We start from the raw sequence: 21,935 nt of genomic DNA, 5'->3' as shown, positions 1-21,935 counted from the left end.
CCAACGGGTCTCCTCAGATCTGCGTTCACTTTTGAGTGGGCACAAACACAAGGAGACTCAAGTTGGCGGGCCAGGAGGGAGGTTAGGATATGGTGGCAGAGCCTGCTGCTGTCTCTGCCCCCCTCTTGAGCCCAATCCTCCCCTCCCTCCACGCTCCCTCTGCCACATTCTGTCCACTCCCCAACTCCCCCTTCTCCTAAAATACTCACTGCTGGTTGGTATTGGAGGAGTGCTGGCCAGCAGTCCACGCAGTGCAGAGGCCCAGTGCCAACTGGCGTTAGCCCAGCACTGGAAGCACCTTCTCACCTTCTTCCTTATGGCACATTTGCAATACCCAGCGCCAGGGCTGGAGCTCAGCACTGGTGCTAGGCCCCTTTGGGTTTGGACGCTAAGGCTACAATTATCTCTGTTGTCCCTATTTCCAGCCAGGACTGGCCTTAGGATCTGCAGGGCTCAATTTGAAACATTTTTTTGCAGGGCCCCAGGTTCACAGCCATGGTCTGTAAAATCTTAGAGACAGCAATAAAATGGATTAGAGACTTTGCAACTCTTTGGTAGAATGGAAAACAATCAAAATGCGTGCTTAAAAAGTGCATGTGAGTCAATGGACCAAATGGATCTAAGCACATTTTAATACAAAACTGCATGATTGGCAACCTTCAGTCTCGAAAGACTATGGTATAAGCCTACAGCACCTGGTATTCCCAGGCGGTCTCCCATCCAAGTACTAACCAGGCCTGACCCTGCTTAGCTTCTGAGATCATGGTATAAGCCTACAGTACATGTAAGCCTACAAATAAACTAAATGCGTAGATTACCTTTGAAAAGTAAATAGTTACAAAACTACTTGTTTAAGTGTCTGTGAAATGATTTAGTAAAAATATTAATTTAATTTTTTACCCTTGCATGGGGGCCCCTTAGGCACAGGCCCAATTGGGGCCAATTGGCTTAAAGATGGCCCTATCTCCAGCAACAGGTTGCATTTCTTTACTCAGCGTGTGGTCAGTCTGTGGAACTCCTTGCCACAGGATGTGGTGATGGCGTCTAGCCTAGACGCCTTTAAAAGGGGATTGGACAAGTTTCTGGAGGAAAAATCCATTATGGGGTACAAGCCATGATGTGTATGCGCAACCTCCTGATTTTAGAAATGGGTTATGTCAGAATGCCAGATGCAAGGGAGGGCACCAGGATGAGGTCTCTTGTTATCTGGTGTGCTCCCTGGGGCATTTGGTGGGCCGCTGTGAGATACAGGAAGCTGGACTAGATGGGCCTATGGCCTGATCCAGTGGGGCTGTTCTTATGTTCTTATTTGTTCCAGAAAAAGTATATGTGACGAGCAAGTCTTTCTTAGAGAAATGTACACATTTTGGCTATCCTGTCTATCTATGCAGTAGCAGCGAATAATTACAACAATTCTTGTCATTTTCAGAATGCGCCAAGCACGTCAGGTGTATTATCATGATGTTGTTCCAGCAACAACCACCTGTCAGGTAAATATGATTATCCCCATATTGTTGCAGTGGCTGCAAGGGGGTGGCTGGCCACAGTTCATGGCAAGGATGAGATCTGAGCTGGAGGACTCCTGTAGCTCAGCCACTTAGCCACTCTACTACACAACCTCTCTGTGCGATGCTGGGTGACCCTCTTGATAAGGATCAGAGGACAAAAAGAAATAAATATGTATGCTTCCCTAGGGACGATAAAGCGGTTTCATCTCACTTGAGACTTCAGTGCTCTCTCCTGAGCCCACTCAGCTGTCAGAAACACCAGCTTTGATACAGACCGGCATGGCCTCCTGCTCTCGACTTGTTAAAAAAGCAGAGGCGACCAAGACACGAATTAAGCTCAGCTAAGATATGTTGTGACAGTTTATGACAACATGTGGCTGGAGCCCTCAAAGCACTGCATGTCAGATATGTCTTCAGTAGATGTTTTCTTTTGGTTCCTGCAGACTGGGATTGACCTGCATCCTGGTGCTACTCTCTTGCATCTGGCATTTAGAGATACCCTACTTCTAAAACCAGGAGGTTGTGTATAATCATCATGGCTTATCCAATCCCTTTAAAGCTGTGGTTCCCAAGGACCCATCATAGGGAAACAAAACTGGGTCATTCCCCCTTAAGGGAAATGGCCCAGTAATAGGTCTCTGACAGTCCCACAGTCCCCACTGTGGGCCCCCCATGCTAGAAAATTGGAAGTGTGTTCCAATCACCAAATGGAGAAATTACTAGCCTGGGGGTGGGCACAGAGGGGGCTGCATGTCTTCCAGACCATCCCTGATAAGGTAAGGTAATTTCCCCAGGTAAGGGGAAAGCCCCTGGGTTCCCATGGCGCTGTGATTACTGCGGCACTGTCAGGGCCTCCCCCACCCACTCCCACCAAGACTTACAGCAGTTCTAATTCCCTTGTAGGAGTTTCGGAATCACTGCTTTAAAGCATCTAGATGAGGTGCTATCACCACATCCCGTATCAAGGAGTTCTACAGATTAATTACATGTTGTGTAAAAATATGTTCTCTTTTGTCTGTTCTAACATTCCCGCCACTCAGTTTTAGTGGATGTATCCTGGTTCTGGTGTAGTCCCCTAGTTCTGGTATTACAACAGCAAGCTCTCCTCCACCTATTAAAGGGCCGTTTCTGACTTAGTAGAGAAGGTCCATATGAAAAAAGCCATGACTTCTAAAGCCAGAGGTGCTACTCTGCTGTGTCAAAATTTCTGCACTAGTCCTTTTCAAAAACCTTATGGTCCCCTGGAGTTTATATGCCTTATCTTCCTTATTCACCATGTTTCTTGATTCATGCACCGTCATGTAACCCCTGATGCTTTATAGCTCTGCACTGCAAGACATCTTCCCCAGCATGTGCAGAATAATTCTCCTGAAGTGAATTTAGCCAGGTTCTCTTTTCACTCCTGTTCTTTACATTCAAACCAGCAATAAAAACAAGCCATATGTTAAACTTTTTGTGTGCTCAAAGGGTTTCCACATCACAACCTAAGCAATCGATAGAACAAACCTATAAGGTCCATATCATTACTCTCCTATTGTGGGTGTTGTGGTTGAGGATGTGAGATAGTGTCTTGCCTAAAGTAGGGATGGCATCAGAAATCAGCCATGGGTCCACACCCATCAGAGAGCCCACCTGCTCAGGCCAATCCCTGAACTCTCAGAAGTGGTGGCTCAAGGAGGTGCCATAAGGAAACAGATGGAGAACACCATGGGCACGGGGCAGTGCAGGTCTTTGCTCCAGTAACCTGGTGCCATCATTGGCCATCTAGTGATTTTTCATGGCTGATGTGAGATTTGAACCAGGAAATTTTCGACTCGCATTCTTAAGCCATTACCCTATATCACCTCTCACTAACAGATATTTGGGCTTTGATGTCTAGGGTTGCTTGTTGATGTTTAGGATGGTCTCAACTTCATCTTCAAAGCACACACATCCAGGTTAGTACCTCTACTTTGTTATTGCATACAGTGCTTTTTTCCAAGAATGACTAAGGGCACAATCCTAACCCCTAATGTCAGTGCTTTCCAGGACTGACATAAGGGCAATGCAGCTCTGAGGTGAGAGAACAAACATTCCCGTACTTTGAGGAGGCCTCCATGAGTGACACCCAACTGCAGGATGCAGCACATGTCCCATTGGCACCACTGCACCAGTGCTGGAAAGCACTGACATAAGGGGTTAGGATTGTGCCCTGATTGTGTTGGCTGCAAACATCTGTTTCCTCCTGCCCAATGACCCACTCTCAAGTGATGTTTTCCCCGCATTCCTACACCCAAACTTGGAAACAAGGTTTCTCTGATAGCAATAGGGATTGCTCCCAGCTCTATCTGTTCAGGACCAGGATACACCAAAACAATCCTATCTCAAGAAGTAGACACTGGAAATTCAGACAGAAAAGAAAAAAAACTCAAGGAAACAAATCTGCTGGAGAACATTTGTGATGATCTCCATCTCAGTGACCAAAAATGGAATTTATACCACCACAAAGGATTGTGGGAAAAGACCAGCCTCTCTGAAAAAAAAGCACTTGTTCTTCACACCATTCAGACTGGAGACTTAAAAAAAAAAGTCTAGATCAGTGTTTCTCAACCTCTGTGGTAACCTCAACCAGTGGTACTTGAGGTGGTGTCTGATGGTACTTGGGGGATCCCTGGATCCCTGCCGCCTGACAGTGAGACCAGGAATATGATACAACACATAGTGAATAGGAGGCTTGGCTCGCTGGGCAGTTCCGAAGCATGCTTTCCCGTGCTCAAAAAAGCCACCCCATCTATCCTCAGCCTCTTACTGGTGAGGCACATCTGGCCTCCTAACTCAGAACTAACTTGTAATTATGTCATTGCCAGTTCCTTCTGGAGGTACTTTGAATAGGTGAACGATGTGAAGTGGTACGATAGAGGACAAACCTTGAGAAACACTGGTCTAGTATGAATGTCAAGATGCATATAGTTCAAATTGGGAACTATACGCGTAGGGGGACGGGGGCTAGGAACCAGGGTTGTGCAGTGGGAGGGAAGTGAGGCACAGGCCTTCAGAAAGCATCCCCACCGGGTGAGGTGTGCAAGCACTCACAACCGATACACTCTGCACTCTCCATGCTCTTCACTCTGTGCATGTGAGTGCTTCCACCCCTCACATGGGGTGGCGCCTTTTGAAGGACTCCAGTGGGGAGGCTCTGCCTCACCTGCCTCCCCAGCCACTGCATGTCCCTGCTGGGAAACCATTGAAATGCCCCAGGGCGGAGGGCGGGGATGGATGGATGACAAATCAGTATCCCAGGCAAGGTTGCAAACCCCAGCAGCACCTCTAGAGGTTGCTTCCCAGCAGAGTCATCCTTTAAGGCTGCCATCCTATCCACACTTTCCAGGGAGTAAGCCCTATTGACACTAACAGGACTGACTTCTGAGTAGACATGCCTAGGATGGGGCTCAGAGGCTGCCATCCTAGCCACACTTTCCTGGGAATAAGCCCCATTAACCCTATGCATGCCTGGTTCTTAGGCACACATAGGATTGGCCTTTGAGGCTGCAATCCTATCCACACATACTTGGGAGTAAGCTCCATTGGCTCTACTGGGACTTACTCTGAGTAGACATGCATAGGGCTGGCCTCTGAGGCTGCAATCCTATCCACACTTTCCTGGGAGCAAGCCCCACTGACTCTCATGGGACTTACTCTGAGTAGACACGCACAGGGCTGGCCTCTGAGGCTGCAATCCTATCCACACTTTCCTGGGGGTAAGCCCTATTGACTCTCATGGGACTTACTCTGAGTAGACACGCACAGGGCTGGCCGCTGAGGCTGCAATCCTATCCACACTTTCCTGGGGGTAAGCCCTATTGACTCTCATGGGACTTACTCTGAGTAGACACGCACAGGGCTGGCCTCTGAGGCTGCAATCCTATCCACACTTTCCTGGGGGTAAGCCCTATTGACTCTCATGGGACTTACTCTGAGTAGACACGCACAGGGCTGGCCGCTGAGGCTGCAATCCTATCCACGCTTTCCTGGCAGCAAGCCCCACTGACTCTCATGGGACTTACTTCTGAGTAGACATGCCTCGGCTTGCCCCCAGGTTCGCGATCAGCACCAAGGCCAGCTCCCGCGCTCGCCGCGGCCGCCCGCAGGGGTCGCTGCGCCTCCACCTACCTGATCCGTGCTGCTGGCGGAGGATGGTGGCTTTGCCCGGGCGGGGCGAGGCGGAGGACGCCGCTGCAGCCGCCGCCGCGACGGTGGTGGTGCCGCAGGAGGAGGCGCAGGAGGAAGACGAGGAGGCGGCGGCCGGGGAGGAGGCGGCGGCGCCCGCGGAGGAGGAGGCGGCGGCGGCGGCGGGCTGGCCCTGCGCGGGCAGGAGGCGCTTGTCCCCCAGGCCGGGCTCGGCGGTGGCTCTGCCCGGCGGGCTGGCCCTGCGCGGGCCGCTGCTCTGGATGTGCGAGACCGCCTCGGCCGCCTGCACGTCGGGCGGGGAGAAGCGGGCCAGGACGCGCAGCGCCGCCTGCGCCCTGTGCTCCTGCGTGTCCTCGTCGCCGTAGTCCGACACCCGGCACTCGTAGACGCCCTCGTCCTGCCGCCGCACCCCCGACAGCCGCAGCCGGTGCGAGATGTCGTTGCCCTGGACGCGCACCGTCTGCGGAGAGAGCGAGAGCTTAGCTGCGTCTGGGAGCGGCTCCCGGGCTGCCACCCTGGCCCCACTGTCCGAGGAGTGAGCCACACTCACCCCGTGGCGCTTACTTCTGGGCAAACATGCATAGGCTGGGCTCTGAGGCTGCCATCCTGGCCCTACTCTCCTGGGAGTAAGCCCCACTGACTATAATGCGGCTTACTTCTGAGTAGGCATGCATAGGATTGGGCTCTGGGGCTGCAAGCCTATCCACACTTTCCTGGGAGTAAGCCCTATTGATTGTAATGGGCCTTAAACTTCTGAGTAGACATGCATAGGTTGGGCTCTGAGGCTGCCACCCTGGCCACACTTCCAAGGAGTAAGCCCCATTGACTATAATGAGACTTACTTCTGAGTAGACCTGCACAGGATTGGGCTCGCTCACGGGGGGGGGGCACGACAGACTGATGGAAGGAGGGATCATCCATTGGAGCAGTGGCGCAGCTAGAGAGGGTGCAAAGCACTAACTTTTGCAGGGAGCCTCACCACAGCGCGCAAGGGGTCCCTCCCCTTAGGAGCCATTCCAAGCAGTGTGAGCATGGCTCTGAAAGGCAGGGGGAGGGACACCTTGCCCACTGCAGCAAGGCTTCCTGCCAAACTTAGTGCTTTGCACCCCCCTCTAGCTATGCCACTGCATTGGAGTTCAGGGTGCTGCATTTACACAAAGGCAAGACAAAAGGTTTACATTTCAGAGCATTTGCTGCTTATAGCTTTACAGAAAGGGTAGGGAGCTGTGCACGTTGGTGGTGGGGGTTTCCTAAAGGCTACAGTTTGTAAAATGGCATGCCAAGGAGTTCAAAGGAAACTTCATTTGTTTAACCCCACTAGAGGCTAGCCGGGTTCCAGGATGCACCCAGGGCTTCCAGAACTAACAAACCATAATAGCAGCCCCCCCCTCGCCCCTGGCTTTAGCAATATGATGCGTATGTGCAACCTCCTGATTTTAGAAATGGGTTATGTCAGAATGCCAGATGCAAGGGAGGGCACCAGGATGAGGTCTCTTGTTATCTGGTGTGCTCCCTGGGGCATTTGGTGGGCTGCTGTGAGATACAGGAAGCTGGACTAGATGGGCCTATGCCCTGATCCAGTGGGGCTGTTCTTAGAATAACTGCTGAATTTTATATTAGAACCTTTCTTTTTCCCCACCTGGAGCATGTAGGCTGATCAAACTGCAGAACTCCTGCAGCAGGCCATCCTAAGATGCTCATAAACTGTAGGCTTTGGGGGCTTTTCCACCACAGCCAGTTCCCAGTTTCCCTATCCCCCCTACTCTGATTTTGCTTTGCTCAGTATCCAGCCTGTTGAATTGCTCTGGAGAACCCTACAGCTTGCTGCACGCAGTTTTGTCTCATTTTAGTTGGGAAGCAGCTTTAGGTTAGGCAGAAAGATGAATGGCCTAACTGCACGAGCTGTTAGGCACTGGGAGAGTTTGTCTCATGCTGTTGTGGGCTCTCCCTCCTTGGAGATTTTCAAGCAGAGACTGGGTGGTCACCTGGCAGGGATGCTGTCGTGGCCTGCACTGGCAGGGGGTTGGACTAGATGACCTCCAAGGTCCCTTCCGACTCTAAGATTCTATTATTCTAATAAACGCACTTCCAGACGGGGATCTTGTTATAATGGGACAACATGGCTACCCACACATTTATTCCTTGTAATAACTAGAAATTGGGGCTCTGGAGGAAGGATAACATGAGGTTTGAAATATAAAGGAAGCAAATGTCTTTTCCCTTGTGCTCTTTACATTTCATTGCTGTTTTCCTTTGTGTAGCCCTTATGGGAAGAGTGTTAGATCAAGCATGCATACAATCACCCCCAAATTCCTCCACTGATCACTAGTGATTATCCCCACTCCCCCAAAAAACTTTGCCACCTGAATCTGAGTCAGATCCCCCAAGCCATTCACATAGTCACAACAAATCTTCAATGATGAATCCACACACACACACACACACACACACACACACACACACACACACACACACACACACACCCCTTTTCTAGTTCAAGTGCAGACACTTCCAGGTTTGTAGCACAAACCTTACTGTAGTTTAAGATATATTACACACTTGCCAGCAGTGTGCTTGGAGCTGTACAGAATTCAAACAAATCAATATGCACACAGAAGATAACCTCTAACTGTGCAATCACACAGCCTCATTCTCTAAGTGCTGTTAGTATATAATATGCACACTCAGCCACTGGAAGTAGTGTTGCACATTGAGATTACAGAATTTCAGCAGGGATAATCCTGAAACCCATATTGGGCTGCAGTATGTGACAAACAGATGGGTACTGTTGCAAACACATGCAAGGTTGCCTTGGTCTCATCTTATAATGAGAAACAAAGCAGAATGTGCCCCCCCACCAGTCTAGACCACCTCCCATCCACCCTCTAAAATAATGAATAATATTCCTATATAAACATCACCCTCCTGTTTTTATGTACACTCATAAAAGACCTTCCTCAAGTATCTAGCCCATTGCCAAACTTCAGACATGTATACCTGCTTTGTGCAAACAACGTTTGACTTCAAATTGATCTGCATGTGTATCAATGAATGGACAACAGTTCCCTAGTCATTTTCTAATCGCATATATTTACATACACACACACACACACACTAGACCAACCAGCATGTCGCATTTCCAAACTACATGCATGTATGCATACATTTATTGATCTGTTACATTTTGTCCTTCCCTTCTATTTTATCCTCTCACAACAGCCCTGTGAGGTTGGGTAGACTGAGATATACCATGGCTAAGTGAGCTGCCTGGCTGAATCAAGATTTGAACCCAGGTCTCCTCAGTCCTAGCCTGGCATTTAACCACTGCAGTACTCTGGGTCACATGATGTACTTCAGGTTATATGCTGCTGAACCTGCTAACTCAGAACTTCAGGTTTGCTTCAGCCCAATCGACCCACCAGGAATTGCAACAATTCACTAGGAATTGTCAGTGTATATGCTCTCTACATGACAGGTAGCTTTGCACTTTGCAGGGCAAACACTATTGCCATGCATTCACTGGTGTTACACCAGTGCATTCTAAACCACCAGTCTCTAAACCACCAAGCCTACTAAGCTACCAAATGTCAAATAACCAGTTACAAAGGCCTTGTTTACCCAATACTGTAAAAAAAAAAAGTGTAGTATATTGCAGGGCAACATACCACTCAGAAACTCTGAGACCAGGCACAAGAAGGGCATGTGTGATTGCTTATAATTCAAAACACAAGCAACGCAAGGGCTCATATCTTTATAGGTCCGGATGGAGCCACCTGCAACCAAAGAGATGCATCTCAGGATTTTTTACAGCATTGAGAAAAGTGGCAATGTCTCTTGGGCTGGCCCCCAGGTGAAGGGGAGTAACACTTGGGAAGATGGAAGTACAATGCAATTAACCACACACAAAACCCAGACTCTTCAGAGCATTTAGAGAGACTCTATAGTAATTCATCCAACAACTGCCTTTAAAAGGTATGTGGCATCTCTCAATCTAATGTGTAAAAAGCCCTAGGGCTGCATGTGTATTGCCAAACTATCATGTGCTTATTCCACCCTTTGTTCCCAGCTCAACAGGCAAGGAGTTGAATCAGCTGTTCTTTCTGCTCCTGCAGCAAACTACAATACTGATCCTGAATTTCTATCTATGAAGGCAGTAGAGAGCAATGCCTACTCTCACCCACATACTGAGGTGTCATCCAGAACCAAGCCCATGATATAGTCATGCACTTTACTCCCAGGATGGGGGACCAGGACATTTGTCCTCCACAATCTCATACCCTCTTCTTATTAGAAACTGTTCCCTGCAACAGCAGCCCTGTGGTTGATACTATGGTGCAAGGCACTTCAGCACTCCTGCAAAATGCCCCTTTTATGAACCAAAGGTGACAACCTGCCAGTCAAACATTGTTCTGGCCACAAGGGCTGGGAAAGGTTGCAGGGTAAATGACTGCCTTGCTCCATAGGTCTCACGGCAAGTTGTGCAATGCTTCCCCACCAGATTCCCAACGCAAGTGGCTTGCCAGGTTTTTTTGTCCTTTTCCATTCTGCAGAGTAGTAGATCCTTGCAAAACCTGCTCTCTCTCTTTGTTTGATTTGGGTAAGCCATGCACTCAGTGTGATCACTAGATCCATGAGTTAACTTGCAGAGGACTTGGAAATATGGGGCACAAAAATGTTCCATGTGCAGCTGCTGAGATTACTGGAATGCGTACCACCAGGGCCCCCTTAGAGAAGGATGCTTCTCACTGATGTCACAGCTTGACCTGATCTTTTACATGTGCTATCCAACAGGACTATTCTCACACCACTGAATCTCTCCAGAAGCTTCCATATTCCTTCCTTCTGTCCTAAAATTCTATCATGTCTAAAACAATCAATCATCATCATCATCATCGTCGTCGTTAAAAGTACAACAAAACATCTAGTGGCTTCCAGTTACATGTACTTTTGAGGTGCACCACTGAATCATTTACAGAATTACACAGTAAATGAAGAATTCTGTATACATAATTATCTGTATACAGCATTCTCTTATACAAAATGAAGAGTGAGTTAAAATGACGAGATTAGGCCTTCAATTATAAAAAGCACCAGTGTTGAAATTCCTACTTGTTATGGAGTGGGGAGTAATTTCTAAGGCAATTGGATTGCAAACCAGAGATGGCTTTGTAGATTAAAACCAAACATCAGCACAAGGAACTGCCTTGCAGTGCTAGAGATCAACACAGTGCTAGAAATCTGGTGGTAATAAACCAGAGCACACCTGAGTATATGCAAAGAACCTTTTCCTCACAGCCTGGACCTACTGGCAATTCTCATACATAAGGGATTAGGCATCAGGACTTCCAGAGGAGAAGAAATGGCTTTCAATGTTGTTTGCGTTCCCCCCTTTTTTTTTTTAAAAAAAGAAATTTTACATTACAAAGCTCCTGGAATAATCAAGTCACTCTGTAGATCTTCTGTACATTTGCAAAATGCCTTTGGGTGGCACTCTTTCCCTCTGCCCTGGATATACAGTCAGCCAGTCTCCTCAAAATCAAGTATTCTACTGCTGCTAGTTCTGGCTTCTGACCATGTCTACTCCCCAGTTAATATTTCCAAGCACTGGTTCACTCTGAAATCAAACACAGGCCACTGATTCTGTTTTCTCCTTCCCTTAATGAAATGCATCTCTCCACTACAGTCAAAAACCAGCAAACTCTAATCCTACCCAGCCCCCTTTCAGCCATAGTGCATTTAACATGTTCTGCCTATCCAAAGTCAACCCCACATGCCCTGGCCTCCTGCAAAAAGAAATGCCTCCAGCAGCATCTAGCCCCTCATTCCTCATCTCTCCTTCCCTGATAAAAGAAATGCAACCTTTCTCACTAAATCAAAAACACAGCTTCTGCACTTAATCCTCTGCAAAGCACACAAAATCCTAGCCAGCGAACAGCATGCTTTTGGGGGGGGGGGGAGGGTGGTGGGGGAAGCAGAGGCTTCGATGAGGTCCCTGTAAGTTGCATACGCCCTCATTGCCAGCACCAATCCCAATGCCTTCCAAAAATAGATGCATTTTTGACTAGGATATTTGTCTCTCTTTCTCTTGTCTTCTGCACGAGTCACAACAACAGCTGCTTCTGAAATGCACTCTCCAAAGAGTCTGTGCCATTCTTGGATCTGGAGCACTCACTTTCTCCATTATCCTCTTTCCTATGATCCTCAGGTGTGTATAAGTCTCTCTCTCTCTCTCTCTCTCTCTCTCTCTCTCTCTCTCTCTGACACACACACACAACTTGTGCCATTTCCAGTTGATCTGTGATTTTTGAGCAGGCTCTATTCCCTTTTCACTCATCAGAAATGAATGCAGAAACTCCAGATGATACTTATACTAGGATTGCCAAGTGCCTGTTTTATTTAAAGGGATGGTTCTTATTTTGAAAAGGTTGCCCTTTCTTTAAATAAATTTTGGTTCTAGAGTTTTTCACCCAACTGCTGCTTTCTGAAACTGCTTCTGTAGCAAGCCTCACTGGGTCACACAAATACACTCAGAAATGGCCTATAAACCAACCATAGGAAGATGCTTTGTACCAGCAGCAAGGGCTTTGCTACATTATATTCTGCCTATCTTCCTTCATGAACCACAGTAGTTCATATATGGGGATCCCAGCTGGTTCCCCATCCAGAAACAGACCATACCTAGAGCTGTTCAAACTTCAGGCAGGTGGCCTGTACCATATATTTTCAGACCAACCCCTGAGGATCCACCAATTCCATTGCAGTATAATCTCAACTAATTTGCAATCAGACAACCAACAAAAACAAAAGAGAGCAAGAAAAATCCACTCATCTTGCTAGGGGTGGAAGCAGTTTTGCATGGTGCCCAACACTTGAGAAGAATGAATAGATGGATGCTGCAGACTCATATTTTAGACCAAAATGAGCTGGTATGCATCTCCCAAGACACCTGAGAATGGCAATTTGGTGCAGGCGCTGTAGATTCTCTGTTAAAGATCTCTCCCTCCCTAAATTACAGAGGAGTAATTCTGAAAATGGCTTTTAAACTGGTTTTAATTAGTGGAGTAAGCTTGCTTTAAGACATGGGATCAGTTTATGCACAGGAAGTGGTAAGGCTTTCCTTGGAGCTCACCACTGCAGGTGGGAGATTGCTTGTGTGCAAGCTCCCCCAGGGGAAAAATACTCTTTTTACATAGACAAATTGCATGTCAGGGAGCTGCAGTTCTCTCCCCTACTTGCTAATGTCGTATGTGCCTGGGGATGCTTTTTAATTTTTAAAGAAGGGGATGAATCCCACACCTGCACCTGGAAACAATGCAGTCTAGGAAAAGTGTTACTGCTTCCATTTGCTGAATGTATAAACTGGCTTGTAGGGTGCTCTAGTCTAGTGGGTTAAAGCAACATGGGCTGGGATGAGATAAAAGGATTGAAGGAGCTTCGATATAATGAGACAAATCAATGTCTCATCTAGCTCAGTGCCGTGAGGTCTGACAGGCAGCTGTTCTCTAAGGTCTCAGGCAGTTGTTCCTAGCAATGCTGTCCCAAATCCTTTTAACTGGGATTGAACCTGAGACCATCTGCATGCAAAACACGAAGCTCTATCACTGCGCTGTGGTGCTGTCCTTAGAAGATGCCACAAATCCATTCAGATCTTTGATCAGAGATACAACACTGTCTTATAGCCTGTAACCATTGGTCCAGTGAGGCCAGCAAAATCTACTCCGATTGGCAAAGGCTCTTCAAGGTCAGGGGAGGGGAGATCTTTGGCAGTCCTGATGCCCAGGATCCACCACTGGATATACCAAGGTCGAAACCTTGGAAAGTAAGCATTCTGCCATTGAGCTACAACCCTGTCCCCCAACATATGACCAGACAATAAATTCAGAGATACACTTACACTGATTTTAGTTGCATCTTTACTTGTTACCTGCAAAGGAAAAGAGGGAGAAATTAACAGGAACTCCTGAAATATAAAACAATGTGCTATGCACAAAAGAAGTGGGTACACAGATAGATCAGAACAGTTTTCAAATAGTAGATTGTGCAGAGTTAATGGTGGATCACCTTCCCTTGATTGGGGATACACTCAATTGGCTCTTAACTCACTGGGTAGGTTGTTTGGGTGAAATACAATTGGTCTCAGTAGGTGGTTGTAATAAAGTCATTGTATTTGTTACCAGTTAGTAGCACTTGAGAGTTAGAATGGCTGCAAGTCAGTTAATTGACTATAGAGTGAGCATTTACAATTCCAAAGGGATTTTTCCAAATGTGAAACTTAGCAGGGGCAGGAGCTAAGAGAGATGGCTGCAGTGGCATAGCTAAAGGGGGTCCAAAGCACTAAGTTTTGCAAGGAGCCTTACTGCAGCATGCAAGTGGTCTCTCCCCTTTGAAGCAATTCTGAGTGGGGAAGCAAAATGAAGGCATACCCTCTGTTTTGCTTCCCCGCCCAGAATGGCTCTGAAGGGGAGGGGCAGCTTGCTCACTGCGGTGATACTCCCTACCAAACTTAATGCTTTGTACCCCCTCCAGCTACATCACTGGATAACTGGAGGATGATCTGGCCATAAAGCTGGATTGAGATTGTTTGCTACACAGCTTTATGCCATTTTGAAAAAACCACCATGGCAAGTCTCTGCATCTTGGTTTTTCTGTTATTATAAGAGGGATTGGCCAAAAAAGTCAAAATGGTAGCCAACTGGCTTTCCAAATGCTCTGAGTTTAGTTCTAGGTCCCACAAACTTCAGTGGGGCTTTTCCAGCATGCATGGTTGGTGTTCAACTGACAACAGAGTTGTGCTATTTCTGTCAAGTGACTTTTGAAAATTAAAACAAAAAATCCGTAGGGATCTGTCATTCTTCCAAGAAGCATAAGGTTACGTACCTTAACTGATCTCATTTACGTTCTCAACAACCCCCTGAGACAACTGGGACCTGTCGCTATGAGTCAGCCTAAGACTATCCAGTTGCTGAGAAGGAAAGAAAAATAAAATCTGCCTTGCTGTCATCTAACGGTATCCTCTACATGTGCAGTGCACAGGTACAATTTAAATCTGGGTTACTCTGTGCTAAGGGGGGAGGGAACATTAACAGAATTCTGGACCATGAAAAAGCTAAGTTCTACAAAAATGAGGCAACCACAGCACATTTGCATGCTTCTGCACAATTTAGGGTGCAATTCTAACCCCTTATGTCAATGCTTTCCAGCACTGGCATAGCAGTGCCAGTGGGACATGTGCTGCATCCTGCAGTTGGGTGTCACTCACGGAGGCCTCCTCAAAGTAAAGGAATGTTTGTTCCCTTACATCAGAGCTGCATTGCCCTTAAGTCAGTGCTGGAAAGCACTGACATAAGGGGTTAGGATTGCACCCTTAGTAGAATTATGCCAAATGTTTGCTAGTCACTGTTTTCAGCACAAGAACATTGATTGCTGCTCTGACATTTTCCCCTCTCATTCCCTCCCCATTGGTTTTATTTGTCCTAGGAATAATGGTATCATGTATTCCATCAGCTTTACTGAGATGATGATGATATCACTAGGGGCAAGCAAAGCTAATTCAGAGTGAGAGCACCGCCCTCAGCAAAGTCAACTCATAGCCCATTCTGATTCACTGGGGAAACGATATCACTGTTTCTAGGAAGGAGATTGGTTAGAAAAAAAGACATGGTGCTGATGCAATAGCCAATTGGGCCAGTGCTAAGGCTTATTCTGGACTGCAGCTGCCTGAATGCCAGATACTGGTGCTGTTTGAATGTACATTGGGCAGGAGGTCTGGTCTAGAGGGTACAGCCTCCGTTTGCCTGAAGATAACAGCAAATTTGAGACCACCGGCACCATGAACGGCAAGACCTTGAAGCAGCTGACAAGCCGAGCTGAGTTTTTCCATCTGCTCTTTGGCTGCCCTTCAAGTGAGATATGAAGGAGTCAGCTTGCGTGGGAGGAAACTGGAGGCCAGAATGTGATACCAGATCATAAAAGGATCCATCTGAAATGTTGTGGTTCTTGAAAGACAGAACCTTCTTCAATTGTAAAAATCCCTATAGGGATTTAGTATAGCCTGCCTGTGTAAACCGCCTTGAAATAAAGTCTGAGGAGAAATCTGACAGGTATAAATACCTGTATTATATTATTATATTATACATTGGGAGAATACAAGAGAATGCATGACACTGCAGATATTTTGATCACCATTTGCATTATCAAATGGATGAAGGGGCATTATTTGCAGTGTGCAAGCATGCTAATGAAATAGGTCTGCATTCTGTGTCAACCCTATTATTTACACATGATGCTGCCTTCCTGAGTTACGGGTCTTCCCTTTGCAGGGACCTGAATCTGGGACCTGTTGCAGACAAAGACGAATGCTTTCCAACATTAATGTTTATTTTAAAAGCAAGCCTGACTTTTCTATAAGGTTAGAGAGAGCATTTAAATCCAAGCCACTCATTCCCATCCCATCTTCTCTTGCCAAATAGCATTGGAGTGGCTGGGTGCCTGTAGGCTTTGCATCTTGACTGGAGTCTGGCAGGAATCTGAAGGGGGTTTGATGGTGATGTTGAGAGACGTCGTTCAAATCTCAAGAGCTTTGTGATTGCAAAAGATTTGAAGCTTAACACTGTAGCACTAACCTTCTTGTTGCCCCTGCACCACTATTATATACAAATGTTGGGCACAAACGCTTGTCACCGTCCAATGTGACCAAGGAACAGATCAGAGTTCTATAGGGAAAGAGGTGGGGCAGGACAGGAGAAGGCCTTCCCCATGTCTTTTGTTACATTCTATGGGACAAAAAGGGTCCTATCCAGGACACTGGTGAAATACAGCTAAACCTGCTCCCTACTCCAGTCATCAGGAGCAAAATTAGCCACTCTGGTCCCAAAAGATTCCAAGGTTCCCTTGTATTTTCTCTAAATAGGCAGCTGCCATTAACTCCTAAAGGGAAACCTAACAGTGCATTTGGAAATGCAGTTGGGTGCAAAATTCATCTATTTCAAATGGCCTCTTCTTTACCAAAAAGATCAACAGAACAGGTGCAGCAATGTGTCTCTGTGCAGAGATGTTTAGAGTCAAGAGTACATTGTTCTGCCCTCCACAGGCCACTACACTTTCCCTGCAGTATGTAGACTCTCTCCATGCACAAAACACACCCTGCCTGTCATGATAGTAGGCATGTTGCTGGTTCCTGTTTAGCACTGGAAGCAGCTTTGCCAAACCATGGGCTGTAGAGATCACTGGTTGGCTGCCTAAGCACTAAGAACAGGCTTCTTTTCCAGTCCCAAAGCCCTGTCTGGCTTAGGAAAGAACCCAGAGGACATAACCTGCTCCCCCTTTGCTACAATTTAATTATCACCTGCCAAAGCAAAGATAAATCATCCCACTGCAGGGTTATCTGCAGTGTCTCCAGGGGGGTGGACATATGCACAGGTCTATCCCACAAGAGGAGGGTTAGGGAGAAGAAAAGAAGAAGAAGCTAACAGCTACTATGAATCATCAAGATGGAAAGTTCATTACATCAAACAGTTCACTTCTGGGTTTGCTTCTCCGGTTGCTAGAAAAGCCAGAGTGGAATGCTGGCTTGAGAGCATGGCAGTGTCAATATCTGCATGGATTTTCCTTGCTGAGCTTGTCAACAGAATGAAGGCTGTTTAATACATTACATGGCAGCAAAGCCAGGTTTGTCACTGAGTGTACATTTGGGAAAGACCTTCAGTCAGTCTTGAGAAACACAGATTTTATATACGTTTGCAGAAACAAGTTGGGCATGCAAGATGCGCCCTTGTGAAGCTGGCTTCTTGCAGCTTAGAAGATTGGTCAGTCCTGTCTAGCCTGGGTGGCAGTTGTTTTCTGGAGTTCTTTCTACCTAGAGATGCCATTGGATCTGAGATATTCCATAGGCAAAGCATATCCTGTACCACTGAGCTATGGCATCTCCCCAGTTAAATCAACGTGGTTCCATCTCTGATAAGCAACGTGATGTATCAAGTGGCCTACACAACAACCATCCCTTCACCAGGTTGAATTGATTTCTATAAATTCCTAGTTAGTTTTGTGGGTTGTCTAATTTCTCCTACCATTACATATCTCAGGGTATAGATTTACTCATTCCATGCAAATCTATGTAGAGTTGACCTCAAGCAAAGTAGGCCACCCTGTAGTAACATGTCTGTTATTAAAATCCACTCTTGTAGTAACATGTCCGTTATTAAAATCCACTCTTATTAAAATGAATTGCCAGATTTATTGTAATAATTAGTTATCAGGGCTGCAATTTTGGGGGGAAAGATTTTGATGGATTAAAATTATTCTTCCTGATTAATCAGACAACAAATTTTCACTTTTAAAAATTATTTTTAATACAAGTAGTTTTAAAAGTTGAGATGGCAAGCACTATGTTAGGAGAGGCATTTTGCCTGAATCAAGCATGTCTCTTCCAAGGGAATGTCCACCTCAACACATGTATCCATCAACTGAAAGCAAAGGAGGTTTGCCTCCTTCTTTAGAACTATTATTTTAATGAATTCTATGAGAAGTGCTTTTATTCAGAAGTAAGCCCTACTGAGTTCAATGGGGCTTACTCCCAGATAAGTGTGCATAGGATTGCCCAATTCGTTAACTAAGATTTCTTGAATCAAGAGAGAGCCCGTTAATAATATTGCCATCCTGTAATTTCTTCATGAATCTCAGGAAAGTTTATAGAATCTTCCTCAAATTTGACCCTCACAACAACTTTTGTCAGGTGAGACCTGTAAGGTAAGAGGGCAAGTGACTGGTCCAAAGTCACCCAGGAATTTTCATGGTCCAGCAGGGATTTGAACCTGAGGCTCTGCAGTCCAGCACCCCAGCCACTACTTTACACTGTTGCATCTTATTCCCTTTAGAGCAGGGGTGTCAAACATAAGGCCCGGGGGCCGGATGCGGCCCGCAGAAGCTTTTTATCTGGCCCTCAGGCTCTCAACCTGAGCAGTGCTGAGGTGTTACTGCTAAAAGTGCAGCCCCCATGAAAATTGGGCTCTCCCATATCTTGAAATATGATAAAGATCTTTCTCTTCTGTCATTTGTAGTTAATGAATTCCAAAGTGAGAAAAAGTGCTTATTTTTGGTTATGAGTTGTTTAATGACATCACTTCCTGCCTAATGACATCACTTCTGGCCCTCAGCAGGCATCATAAATGCCATTCGGCCCTCGGTATGAAATGAGTTTGACACCCCTTAGAGGAACATCACTCTGAATTTTCTGAGGTCAGAAAACCTCCTGCTTCTGACTTAGACCTTTCACGAAAACATAAATTGCTAAAGGTGGCATAGAAGATGGAAGGTAGCTAGGTATACAGAGATTTTATATAACAGAAGTAACCAGGCCTTATTGCATCATGCATTGGATTATGTTCAAAACAGCCTTGTTCAAGCTGAGAATGAAGGGGAACCCCATCAATGACCATGCATTCATAACTCCTATTACTTACTTTCATCCTCACATCCTACCAAGGACAGATTAACAATTAGGGATTGGGTGGACCCCAAACTATTAAAGGGCTCTGAAACACCTTATCACTTGACGTTCGGTAAGGTAGGACCTATCCTGTATTCTAACCTTAACTGTGTATCCCATAAATATCATAACACTACATTTACTGTGATGAACCATTGTTACTAGCCCCTTAGCAACCCGTATCCTCCATGTCAACTGGAGCAGTCCACAAGAGGGTCTCTGAGTTCGTTCTGCTAATCCATCTCATCTTCTATTTCCTTCAACTATGGTTGGTTTTAGACCCATAAAGGTGATGACGTGGTGGAGATTTTGACTGAGCAGTGGTATCTGGTATCCACTTTGCATGTGGATAATCTGGAACATCACCAAACAAGTTATGAGGGGGCAGATTCCCTCTTCCTAGCATTCCTTCAAATGGAGATTAGGTTTGGAGGTGATGAACTGCATCTTCACCATTTATGGCCAGTTGCACTCCTGCACATCCAGGGCTGGACCTCCCATGAGGCCAACTAAATCAGTCGCCTCAGGTAACGGATTAGTGGAGGGCGCCACCTGTCTGCCTACTTACTTCCACTTCCTGGATTGGAAAAGGAACAGAAAGGAAGTGGGGGAGGAGAGTGCTGAGTTAGAACATCGGAGAGTGGGAGGAGTAGAGGCTGGCATCATCAAGTGGGGGGGGGCAGCATTTGACATGCAGCTTGGGTGCGAAGAGGTCTTAGGGCCAGTCCTGCTTAATTAACACCACTTAATTTTGTACAGCTGAACATGTGAATAGACTCCACTGAAAAGCATCACGTGTGGAGAGGACATCCGGCAATATGCACACGCTGTACATGCACTGTTTGATGGCTCATTCTGTACTGATTCACCAGTGAATCAGCCATAGATCTGTAACACTTGAGGGAACGTCCATGCAAATAGCTTTCTGTGCCAGGATATTGCACCACCTGGTGGACTCAGTCCCTTACTTGTTTGTATGAATCCACCCTGCATGTGTGGGTGAAGACGTGCAACCAGCTTTCTCCAGACATGCTGCTAGATGGCTTTGACTATGAATTGTTTCTCTGTTCCTACCAACCCTGTGGCGTGCTTTGAATCATATTAATTAATGGAAGGGAGTGCATGTGTGTGACTGTGAGAATTTATTACCTTGCTTCTGCTTCCAGTGCCACTGATGGCTAATTCATGGGCAAGCTCTTGGGCTGGTTCTTTAAGGTACCACCATTGGATTTCCAAGGAGTAAGAGGTGGATCCGCTGGCCCGGAAAGCACAAGGCATCTCAATATCATCCCCCTCCCTAACAGTCACATCTTTAGGAACTTCGGTAAATGTAGCTGAAAACAACAAGGAAAGGAGAGGGCACCGTCAGCAGGAGAGGTTACAAGACATCATTGGCTCTTTTGCAACAGTCTGAAATGCAAGGCAAAATGTTGCTTGAGGAGGAAGTTTTCTCCACTGTCTAAACCACCAGAGCCACAATCACAGATGCAGAACCCACTTGACGGCATTGCAAAATCATGGGGATCAGACGGGAACCTGAAGGCCATCTAGCCCCCTCCTTTGCATCTCCAAATCCTCTTGCCCAATTTGTCTGTTCAACCCAAATTATGACATGTCACAGCAGGAGTGAGTAAGGTTCATCTGCCATTTCTCCTAGTGAAAGACAATTGGGTTTTTGTCCCCCTCCTGCCCACACACACAGTCTAGCACCCCTCTGATCACTGCAGTCTGGGCACCCATCCATATCAGACAAGTGGCAAAGGAGAGAAAAAAAAGTTTGCAGAAAATATCCCCCCCCCTTAAATTAAAAAAAAAAGCCTGCAAAGCTCTGTGTCCTAGGGACAACCACACACTGTCCATTCCAACGCTCTGTCCATTTCAACGGCTCTGCATTTGGGACGTGGTCCCCACTGCCTCTACATCCCCTTTGCTTGGGATTCTCACCCTCTGCAGCAGAGTGCAGGCATTCCTCAATCCTGCAGCCCCTGCCATAGACCCTGCTTTCACCCTTCTGTACCCTCCCCACCCCTCGACAGACCCCTGCATTTGCAACAGACTGAGTTCCCTTGCCTTTTCTGATGCAAGCAACCCACAGGCGACCCTACCAGTGGAACACAGACACATAGAGAGGGGGAAAAAAATGGTGCATAGCAATTTTTTTGCTTGGGATTTAGCTTTCAGAAATCTTTCATATGTTACACAGGTTTTGGAAACTGGAAGAAGCAACATTTCCCAGTTGCAGTGGACGCAATGGGGTAATCTCGGAGGCTGCCACTTGCAAGACTTCCTAGCTAGGGCTGTAAACTAAACTGCCTTATTTTGCTGCCAAAAAAGGGGGGGGGAGGAGAGAAAAAGAAGGGAAGGCAAGAAGTTTGTGACTTACCCTGTACCATGAACAGTAAGGGGACGTGAAGCATCAGGTAATAAATGGCACTGAACAGACCTCGATTTTCCATTTCATATATGTAGGCTTTTGAGTGCAGGGTGAGGAGAAAGGAAAAAATTGGCGTGGTGTTCACAACCCAGTTAAGAGATCTTCACTCCCATGGCATCCAAAAGACAGGGATAGACAGATAGTGGTCCAGGATTTGGAACAATTGAAAAAGAAGAAGACCAAATACCACCCAAAGACACCAAGCGCCAATTTCTTTCTTGGAAGCCCCTATAAAATCCACAGCCAGTTGGTCCGCTGGAAACTGCTGTCGTGAGGCTGGAAGAATCACTCCTGAGCAATGAGTGGGTAAATCTACCGGTCTGGTGATCCAGTCTTCTCTTCC

The 21,935-nt window shown here is 46.6% G+C and overlaps 1 protein-coding gene across 1 annotated transcript in view; it reads right to left on the bottom strand.

Annotated features, from left to right (window-relative positions):
* Positions 1-21,614, bottom strand: part of VSTM2B (V-set and transmembrane domain containing 2B) — a 43,918-nt gene extending 22,304 nt beyond the window's left edge. Inside the window, exons 1-4 of the mRNA XM_066637832.1 lie at positions 21,542-21,614; positions 20,308-20,492; positions 13,570-13,599; positions 5,658-6,135 (exon numbers count right to left, since the gene is read on the bottom strand). Coding sequence (XP_066493929.1) covers positions 5,658-6,135; positions 13,570-13,599; positions 20,308-20,492; positions 21,542-21,614 — 766 coding nt within the window. The remainder of the gene's footprint in view (positions 1-5,657; positions 6,136-13,569; positions 13,600-20,307; positions 20,493-21,541) is intronic.
* Positions 21,615-21,935: the final 321 nt, after the last annotated feature.

Source organism: Tiliqua scincoides, chromosome 9, assembly GCF_035046505.1.
Source record: "Tiliqua scincoides isolate rTilSci1 chromosome 9, rTilSci1.hap2, whole genome shotgun sequence".
NCBI lineage: Eukaryota > Metazoa > Chordata > Lepidosauria > Squamata > Scincidae > Tiliqua > Tiliqua scincoides.
The sequence above is the reverse complement of the archived record's forward strand: the minus strand, read 5'-3'. Positions and strand labels throughout refer to the sequence as shown.